At 35.7% G+C, this 11,289-nt stretch overlaps 1 protein-coding gene across 1 annotated transcript; it reads right to left on the bottom strand.

Moving 5' to 3' along the window:
- Positions 1 to 2,313: 2,313 nt before the first annotated feature.
- Positions 2,314 to 3,945, bottom strand: LOC117103684 (G-protein coupled receptor 161-like). The gene has a single exon (XM_033244284.1). It carries the CDS (start codon positions 3,519 to 3,521, stop codon positions 2,580 to 2,582), a length of 942 nt encoding a protein of 313 aa, XP_033100175.1. The 5' UTR covers positions 3,522 to 3,945; the 3' UTR covers positions 2,314 to 2,579.
- Between the last annotated feature and the right edge of the window lie 7,344 nt (positions 3,946 to 11,289).

Raw genomic sequence — 11,289 nt, 5'->3', positions numbered from 1 at the left:
AGTATTTAAAAATAATAGTACTGTACCTGTCTCTTATACACATCTAGATGTGTATAAGAGACAGGTACTGGCCACCGGGACAACACCTCACATGCCCCCCCAGCTTCACTTGGGACCCCCACTCGGCCGCTCCACAAATTAAGTCTCCTCCTAAGACCCTATTTGTTTAAACCCACATACATGAATATGATTCCATGTGATTATTTTTTTGCAATGTAGATGTATCGGAATAATCTGATGAATAAACGGTAATAATTATACTGTATATATAATACACGTATATACATACATCTAGTAATAAAAAGACTGAGAAAGACGCCCATAAAACCATAATGTAGAGTTTGTTCTGTTTTCATTCTGGCTTGGGCTCGGGCCCTATGGAGATTTTGTTCTTACCCCGAAAATGTTTCATCTTTGTAAGGCCCCCCAGTAGACCCGGGCACCGGGGCAGCGACCCCCCTGACCCCCCTCTCGACGCCACTGCCAACATATAGGCCTAATCTCAAACTTCACATTATGTGTTGGGCGGTAAGTCGTAACAAACATATTATTACGTATTACTTTACTCAAATTAGTAGGGCTTATAATAGGCCTATGATTCCGAAATCACCTACAAATAGTTGATATGAGTATTAAGAAAAAAATAATAATGTTTACCATAGTAAATTACGGTATTTGTGTGTGTGTGTGTTTCTAAAATACTGAGTCATTTGAGCTGGTACCTCTAAACTTTGATGGTCTAGCTTGTGTTTATTCACATTACTGCTGATTGCTAAGATATTGTTTCAAGAATGGCTTACTGAGCTTAAACATCGCAGTATAAAGACTACCACAAACATACCAAAGAGAAAGGTCTGAGGTAGAGCGAAATATGTTAAGATAGCACAGGCCTACGTTAGTTAACAGGTCCTCCAAATAAATTATATGTTCGTTCACCTGGACTTGCGAGGTATTTATTATTATAGAAATGATTGTTATCATTATATGCTATCTGGAGAACCCCACATACCACATGGGGAACTCTTTTGGACTACAAATGCGAACAATTTTTTAAGGCTCCACCACTTTTAATGAGATGTGGTTCACATACACACAAAATAAAAGTTTGAATGAACACAATTCGAAAGGTTACATCAGATGCTTTTCAAAATCATGAATTTTATCTCAACCTTGACCCGAGCTCCAGTTAGTATGACGTCATCACTAGACAAAGTCTGACATCACAAGTAAATGAAATTTGATTGACTGTGTAGATTTACCGAATTCTTACTCTTTACAAAACTGGAAAAAGGTTAAAAAGATAACCAAAACATAATAGAAGGTTCTACAACTATCTCAGACCTTGACCCGACATATAGTGTGGCGGGTTTTAAAGCTTAATAGAGTGTGCTGTCATTAATTTTTAAATTCGGTTGATAATCCAGTTATTAAAGGCTTATTGTAGGCTATGCTATTGTTTGAAATATAAATGTACGTGAATATTGTTTTGTAGATTACTGTCACCACTGTGAAATTCAATTTGAAAAATATTCTTATAAATACGGATTTCCTGCAACGTCTTGACCTCTCCGAGAGAGTGATGTGACTTCCTCAATTTCTAATCAGTGATCAAAACGTTTTAGTATTGTAGTGGTTTAACAAGTTCGAACTGGTTCTCATTATTGAACACCAGTAGGCCTATCAATCATTATGAACGCGCTTTCCTTCCTGCATCTTTAGCTCTTTTTATGTTTTTAATATATTTGTACGTCTTCTTCACAGTAAAATAGATCTTTTGAAGCTTTATCCAGGCTATCAAATTATTTGACAATTGCCATGACTATTTATGATCACGATGGCATCACATCGTGACCATATATCTATAGGCACATCATGTTTATGGGTATACGACAATTGTTTGTCAAAGAAAATGTTGTGGACAGAGCTTTAAATGTTAATGGAGTATTATCGGTGGCAGTCTGAACATATCGGCATTGAAAACGATCCGTTGCGCGTGCGTCATGGCGTTGCGTTCAATAATCGTGTCTCCCGACGACCTTCGGGCACTATGAGTGCCCGGCTTTGGAATGGAGCGAATCAAAATGGTACACCTCTTCTATTTTGTACGGACTTCATATTCATATATTACCGTTATTCAGAATACAGGAGCAGAGACGATACATTTACATTGCATCATTTATAGCCATCTCCTGGGAAATTGAAAGGAAGCGTAAGAAAGGAGAAGGGAGGGAAAATCCCTACGTTAATAGTAATATGCACTACCGTACTACATGCAACAACAACAACAGCAATAATAAAATAATGACTCAATAATAAAAGTATTTAAAAATAATAGTACTGTACTGCGTAATAAAATAATGAATTTCAAATTATCGTTCAATAATAAAACGCATTTAAAAATAATAGGCCTAATACTGTGCTGCAATCAATCTATGTACTTATAATTAAGCTCTTATCCATGTAAAGGTGATTGTTCAAGGCGGTTAAATTGCAAACAGTGACATGTTATAATTATCTGAATAAACTTGTAGGTCTATGTCGCTTGCATTTGAAGTACATATCATGCAAGGCAAAATTAATCATTTATCGTAAGTGTATTGTAAACGATGCCTTCGTATAAGTTCCTTAAATCCATCTCTGTATTGTCGATTCATCAAACAGTAGATAATGGGATTGCAGGATGAATTCATTACCGCTAGCCATGCTGCAACGGTAAAATACCAGTTTGGTAAAGTTATATTAAACAGTTGACAGATCATAATAATCTGGTAAGGAAGCCAACAAATTGTGAATGTGCCAAGTACGATGGCAAACACCGAGGCAGATTTCACGTCGGATCTCTTCGGGGAACCGTAACAAATCGGTCCCGATGTACCGGTTGATACGGCGTTATTCACACGTTTTAGGAGTCTAAAAGTTAGCCTACCTATATGATAATATACTTTTACTGTTATAACATATGGAATAAACATACAAACAAGGAATAAAACTACAGTAAAGGCTGTATCATCTCCCCACGGAGTTATACATGTAAATATGTACGGTACGTAAACATATTTTCCCCAGCCTAAAATTGGCAACATCGAAAATACGAATGGCTGGATCCAAGTCCAACTTAAGAGAAAAATGACGTTCCGTTTACACATTTTGGATTCATAAACCATTGGATTGACGATAGAGTGATACCGTTCAATTGCTACTGCGCATAACGTCGAAATGCTTGTTAAACAAAGTTGTACAGTAATGACTGCAGATACTTGACAAAATGCATTTCCAAATGGCCAGTTGTTAGCAATAGAGGCACTGAGAATCACAGGCATAACCAGTAGTCCGTTCAATAAGTCTGCAATCGCGAGGTTAGCAACAAACACAGATGTTTTTGTGCGAAGCGATTCCTTTTTGTACAATATTGCAAGTGTTATCGAATTACCCACGAGGGCCAACACCATAATTATGATCATAATCACTGTCCTGAAGACAATAGTCACTAGTGAAGAAGATTCCAAGTCCGTGGTATTCATCTTCTAAATTGTCTCTAACAATGTGTTATATTCATTGAATATAGCATGCTAACAAAATTCACTGAGACATCATAGTCAGGTGATTTTCACAATAACGTTTCCATTCTCCAGGCAACATAATGAATTAACTTACTACCTACATAAACTTAAACGATAACAATATTTGTTGTTCCGGGATCGATTAAATAGAACAGGAAGAGGATCTTCAAGTCACCAATCAGACTGTGGTGGCGATATATACATTTTGATTTTATCGTCAACCGATTGGTTAGTCTTCGGTCATTCAGTCTGTCAGTCACCTGGTCGATCGGTCGGTAAGTAAATAAGTCAATCAGACAGACAGACACAACGACAAATATGTATCAGACTGTCCAACTACTTGGAGGTTATTTTACGTGAGTTCAATAAATTACAAAGTGAAATGAGGTTGGCCCTGTGAAACAGTAAAATAATAAAACCATAACCATTTTAATTATAATTTTCGTATAGTTATGGGCCTATCTTTATATTTATCGTATCTTGATGTCATTGATGGAACGTTTAGGTGTCATAATTAAGTTTAGTAATTTTTAAGTTGATATCTCTTTGTATGAATTTTCAATGTTTTATCCTTATTTGGTGTAATTTTGTAATATAATAATTTCAATATTCTTAAATGTTTTTGTAAATACACTTATTTTAGCCCTTGGTTGCCGTTTGTATATCTGTATATTATACCTGAATAAATAAATAAAATAATAACACCTAGCCTCCGTAACCTTTAGTTCTGTTCTTTCCAAAAATAGCAAAATTCTAAATTTGAATTTCCGCTAAGCCCCACCCTTGGATATTAGGCACTTTTTGATTTTCACGTCAACATAGTCGACGCCTTGACATGTCATTTTCAAGGACTGCGCATGTGCGATCATCAACCCCTCGCTCACCACCAGATTTGAGAACGCGTTCACCCCGGTTTTCACCGTAGACCCAAATCTACTCGCCCTGTTGACTGTATGACGTCAATTTTTCAAGATGGGCTATACCGGACCCGTTGAAAGGATCTTACTAGGCCTAAGCAGAGTTCTATGCAATTTTCAAATAATTTCATCTCAGACATCGAACCAGTTTACAGGTCGATTAGCATTGTACAAAAGCACAAACTTTTCATCGTCAAGCACATTACATGCTGAAATATCCGAAGAGGATCGCTTCTCGGACTCTATGAAGATTCGCCATGATGGTAAGGCATGATCCTTGCTCAAAAAGTCATCATGTTGACTTCTCGTCAACTGAAATCGAAACTGATTTCAGCGGTGGATCACCATGAGTAGTGAACACGTTGACGGTCGCCTGCAGTCGACGTGAACGTGCTCATTGTTCACTCAATCGAAAACTCCTTTTGTCGTTGAGGTCCCACAAAAACACAAAACGTAACGTAACGGGACAAGCGCGTTTCCTTAGCGATGCTTTGGCCAGTTATTAAATTTGATTAGGGAACAAGTAATAATTATTTATGTTCGAAATTTACAATGCACAAAATCCATAAACTGACAAAAAAAAAAAAAAACAACCAAAAAACAACCAAAGAAACAGCAAAAATAAAACTGAACATTTGATTTGGAAACTGCATTAGTATCGATAGGATGTTGGGCAATCGAAAAGAATATATACCTTATGTTTATTTGTTAAATATTTTATCCTTGGAATAATTATTCTCAATCCAGATTTTCGATGGCGGAATTGAGTTCCTAAAGTTGTTGGAACTTGTTTTTGTTTAGACAACTCCAACTTCTTCAATATCAAGCCGAATATCAGTTACGATACACAATTTACCAGAATGAAGAAGAGAAATACAAAACGTTCTATTTTGACAATTGTTTTTTACTTTAATTGTTATTACAAGTGTTTAGTTGTTATGAAGCTTTTAGTAAACGCAAATAACGAATCATAAATCAAGCCATGGGAAAGATTATTGAGGTAAAATCAAATTTGTTTACAAAGTGTTTGGGTGGGCAACCAGTGTAGTTCGAGAGTGATATGCTGAATCATAGCTGTTTTAGTGTGACAACATGAGCAACTGTGTTGAGTTGCATCCGTAGCATATTGTAACTCAGACACCATTGCAATAATCACTCCTGAATGTAATAAAAACTGACTTGGAAGCAGCAACTTCAATAATAGGTATCTAGAGTGGAGGTGTGCCGAGTCACTTACTCGAACTGAAGTTAAAGATGTTAAAATAGCACGGTGTTTAGTCCTTATAATTTAGTGCTTAATTAGTACCGTATAGAACCTGGTAGAACAATCTCGCAAACACGTAATACGACTCTGTAATTGGAAAGATGAAACGAGAACTTATTAAAAGTTTGAAATTCGATCATAATTTCAGTCATATTATTAAAGTATCTGATGTTAGAGAAACGTAACGGTTTCTATGCAATAATCATTTTCTGGTGGACCTATACCGTTGTGTTAATCTTATAAACCTACATAAGCGCCCATAATGTAAGGATGGTCATGCTCAGACACATCCTCCGGCCAAGTAATGTCCATTTCCTGTTTGCTTGTGAAGATCTAGCTTCCATTCAAAAATGTATGTTTCGATGCTTTAAGAAATGATGCCTTGCATAGACAACTATTCTATTTTTGGGACATTTGTTAACGGCTCATCTTAATTTTAAAAACATTTCCTACTTGATACGTTAGAAAAATAAACAAACTTGTGATATTTTTGACTAACATTTTTATAAGTATTTAGTAAAAACAATGATCTATTGAACTGAAATTATGAAAAGCATTAACGTTTTCTATACGTATCTGCAGTATTATCTTTATTTTAATATAACTTAATTTGTACAAGTTATTTGGTATACTTTTTTACAATTTATTTTAATTATTTTTTACAAGTTTGAATATTTTTTTAAATAAAAACATGTTTTATAGGCCTATTATAATCTATGTTTGTTACAATTTAGTGTAGCTTTGAATGGGGGCAAACCCTGCGTTAGTGTTTTTTTTATTTGTCAAGGCGACTACCAATAAATTGAAATGTCATGTTGCAGTACATGCTGCCTAAAGTTTTTCCCTGAGCAATGAGACTTTTGTAGTGCGCTTTATAACCTCAAGGAAAAGGCGCATTATAAATGTCTGTACAAGTAACAATGTATCAATAATAACGAACAATTTTTGAATTGAAAGTCGACAGTTAATCTGGATCGGTAACTGGAAAATTATATCCCGCTCAGGCATTACGGCAACAAGTAAAGCGTCTTCCTATAACCACATTCTAATAAGGACAAATGCTTGTGACGATTTACCGTCCAGACGCGTGCACAGCTCTGAAAGAAATATATAGGCCTATCGTACATCATTCATTTAAATGTCTTACCATTATTGGCATGTTTTAAGTTCCTATTTATGCCCATTCAAATTTTGTAAAAATAATTCTACAATAAAACGAGTCTACAAAATTGGACTAGGACTTGTCAAGCTACAAAAGCAACTCATGTGAGAATTCATTATTCAAATAATACGTTAGTACAGTATATTACAATGAAGGACTATTTAGTATGTAGTAGGTAAGTGAACGTGCCACTTCAGTGAGTGCGACTGATACAAATGCGTATATGTTCACTAAATATAATGAAATAAAATATAATATTAGTGACCATGTTAATCGCTAAAATAAGTCAATATGTGACGAATAAGTAATGTGTACATTCATCACAACACTTTAGCTTGCATAGTATAATCCATTTTAACCATATTTTTACCAGTAGTCCTATCTTACCTGTTTTAACATTATAAACAAAATTATTGGCTCATGTTCCTTTATATTTAAAATGTAATTTGACTTTCATATTTTGCAAAGGTCTTCAGTTAAATACGTAGCAGTATTCAGTATTATGCTTTAGAATATTCTCTTATATATGGCAATACTTGCAGCATTTGGTCGACTAGGTTTCACCAATGATTATTGAAATCATACTCCGAGCCGCGCCGATCCACAGGGGGTGATTGCCGTCGACGTCCTGACCTCCCCCACCACCCTTAATATCTTAGAGTGCTTTTTAGCTGGAAAAAGTGTGCAGATGTTGAGTAAATATTCAGCAGCTTTTTTCTTTTTTTAGGAGTGGGGATAATTTATGAGAATAATTTTCACGCTAATATTATTGTTGGATTTTAATCTCTTAAAAGATGGGATGGTGACAAGACAGGAGACAGTTTCCCAAGTCATTTAAACTTATGTTTATACAGGTGTTACCCCTCCACTGCAAATATTTGGTCCCGCCCAGTGCCTCACTAGTAGTTGTAGTAGTAGTAGTAGTAGTAGTAGTAGTAGTAGTAGTAGTAGTAGTAGTAGTAGTAGTAGTAGTAGTAGTAGTAGCAGTAGTAGTAGTAGCAGTAATAATAATCATAATAATAATTAAAAAAAATAACTAATAATAATAATAATAATAACAATAACAATAACAATAACAATAACAATAATAAAAATAATAATAATAATATACGACTTAAGTAGCGCATATTGTTAAGCCCTCTGGGGAAGTATTCCATATAATAACGTTTCAGCAGCTACATCAGCGCATTTTGGCATTTAACCCTACTTATACTCCTGGGTGGAGAGATGCAATGCAGATAAAGTACACAAGTGATGCACAGCGAGGGATTGGAACCCCGACCTCGAGGTTTGGTCCCGCTACGCCAAACCATTTATACTTCATCTTTACAATATCTATTTTGACACGGTGGTTCTTCGTTCGTTGGAATAACTAGTTCTAGTCCAGATGTTACGGAAACTGTCTTCAGATCGGACTAAAAATCCAAGGACAGTTTAAAGTGCTTGCTCAAACAAGTATGCTTATACTATTACATATCAATTGTATTTGTCTACAAAGTAGAAAATTCAAAATATCACAATAGGGTATTGCTAAATTACCAGAAGAAGTTATTTTCACGTCTAACAAAACGAGCATCTGCACTAATGATTCTTAATTGATCTATTCAATAGTGCGCGCCAAAATAATAAAAAATAAACGTTTGTTAATTGAATGCTCATGATCACCCTTGTGTCTGACAGTTACGTGTCCATTGGATGAACAATGAGGGTTAGATTTTCCAGTCCTTCGTGCGTAAGCAATATTTATTAGGAAAATATACAAATCAAGTAGCAACCTTTGGCGTCTGAAGCAAATTGCAACGTTAAAGCCCCATTCCCGGCAAAGTTTGTTTTCAGGAAAAATGCATATGTATTACCGTACTCTGATTATTATAAACCATGAAAAATATGAAATATTTAGTTTTAAGCAAAAGAATAAAAAAAAACAATGAGAAATACAGATTATTTTTCATAGGAGATTTCCATTTTCTTGACGAATTCTTCGTTACTAGGCAAATTCAGAGGTTGTAGAACGCATCCGCTGGAATGCTATCGTTTTATGTATCGTTATAGAGTGAATAAAGTGCACCCTCTCTAATAAGATTAGTTTTTGTACCTCGCACATTGTGGTCGATTGAGTAGGTCTGAAATATGTTTGTTTAATTGTCAAAATCTCGGTCACCCCCCAAATCAGCAGCCACATTTCAAGACTTCTAGATACGCCACTGAACCTTTACATATAGTTATACCGGTATGTTATTATCTTCTAGCGGTTGATGTATTCATAATTGTTTCACTGACATGTTTTATCAGTATCATAACTGCATACATGATCATTTGCTTCACGGGAATATCTGATCTGAGGTAAAACTGTAGCTAGAAAAAAAAAGGGTCTTTGGTCCGAAGGCCCGTTGGTCCGAAGGGTCTTTGGTCCGAAGACCCGTTGGTCTGAATTAGTGACCTTTTTTCCAGGAATGCAGGCTATACGGCAGTGAAACAATTCCTTACAATTTATGGAGTAAATTAAGAAAGATCACTTTTCTAAAACGATATTCCCAAATATTTTCCCTAACAAAATATAAGGCCAAGTAAAAACAAAAAAAATACTAGTTTCTTGTCACCTCCCGCATCCATTTTCGCTGCCTCATTAAAAAAAAATATATATTTCCTTTATTTTGCGAAATGTACGAAAATCTGGCTAACTCACATCAGTAAAATTCCTCTCTCGATCGTGGATAAGGGAGATGTTCCCAGTGAGAATTTCAGTTGAGCTATTACCAGTAGTATTATGAATTAAAACTCAATGTGCTATGTTACGAATCACGTCTAGAGCTTCTTTTATTTGCTTTTAATGTGCAGTGGCGGCACTACAGGGAGAACAGGGGTGGGGAAAAATTCCCCCTAGAAAATTTGATTCCCCCAGTTTTCCCCCCAACCAGAAGAGTAGAAAAAAAAACACAATTCGTCGGGGAGAAAAAAATATCAAATTAGTAGACTATCTATTTAGAATCGATTGAATAACCCTCTGAATTCTCACATTTTTCGGGTGATTCGCCCCATGGACCACTTTCAAAACATTTTAATTGACACCCGACCACGCTCACTTTCCTCTCGTCAAGGTACTTGCCCCCCAACCCAAAATCATACCTTGCCCTTCATTTGCCGCTCACCCAAGATGCTTTCGCCGCCACTGTCAATGTGTCTACTTTGCAAAAGTGAGAAAGTAGTTAAATGTTTCCCATCGGCCATAAGTAAATAATCCAAACACTGGATGGAAGTTACTTGAATTCCCCTATTGTTATTAAAATCTTTTCTGTCTCCTGTTTAAACATTAGGAAGTTATACTTACGCTTCATTCGCTTGGAATCTTTTCAATTTCTAATAATTAGTTAAAAATATACATAAACTGAGCTGACAGGTCATGCTAGCAATAATTGTATATTGTTAGCCAATATAGACCTACCTTCAAATATATTTTTGTCTATATTTGAATTAATTACTTCGGAACAACGGGCCTTCGCTCAGATGTGGTGGTCCTTAAAATGATTGATCCAGAAATTCGAAATTAGAGCCTGTGCTCAGAGAGGGGCCTTCACAGATAGACACCTCAGTCCCACCATGGTTGGGGCTGAGGTGAGAAAAATTAAGATTACGTCGCCTCTCAGGATTTGAATATTATTTTCAGTTTTTTCTCTATTCTTTAAAAATAATTTTGAAATATTTACCAGGGTGGGGCTCAGCTAGTTGGATATGTACTTTTTAGAATTGTAAGTATTGAAGTGCCATTTTCGGGTACCTACGGTATTTAATTAATTCGATTTTTTAAACTGAATTCGTAATAAAAAATAAAAAGAATTAAACGGTAATTTCCATTTCCGGACCTCCAAACGTATAAAATACTGAAATTTTCGCGTCACCGCCAACCAAGGTGGCGTTAACGTAGTGTGGACTATCATTTCATCAGCACACACCCCCAGGGCCGATTGCGACCAGTACGGTTGGTCAGGTTTTAGCCTGACCACTTTTTGACAGACCACAAGTTAAATTGATTAGGTTTTGAATAGGAAAAAAGGCTACACTTTAAAAAAATAAGAACCAGTAAAAGTTTGCCCAAGCTCAGTGAGATGTGTATAAGAGACAGCTACAAAATTGGACTAGGACTTGTCAAGCTACAAAAGCAACTCATGTGAGAATTCATTATTCAAATAATACGTTAGTACAGTATATTACAATGAAGGACTATTTAGTATGTAGTAGGTAAGTGAACGTGCCACTTCAGTGAGTGCGACTGATACAAATGCGTATATGTTCACTAAATATAATGAAATAAAATATAATATTAGTGACCATGTTAATCGCTAAAATAAGTCAATATGTGACGAATAAGTAATGTGTACATTCATCACA

Source organism: Anneissia japonica, unplaced genomic scaffold, assembly GCF_011630105.1.
Source record: "Anneissia japonica isolate Jap-2015-1 unplaced genomic scaffold, ASM1163010v1 scaffold288058_len748972_cov163, whole genome shotgun sequence".
Lineage (NCBI taxonomy): Eukaryota > Metazoa > Echinodermata > Crinoidea > Comatulida > Comatulidae > Anneissia > Anneissia japonica.
The sequence above is the reverse complement of the archived record's forward strand: the minus strand, read 5'-3'. Positions and strand labels throughout refer to the sequence as shown.

Coding starts and splice junctions, on each gene's coding strand:
- LOC117103684 (XM_033244284.1), bottom strand. CDS start 3,521: ATGAATACCACGGACTTGGAATCTTCTTCACTAGTGACTATTGTCTTC.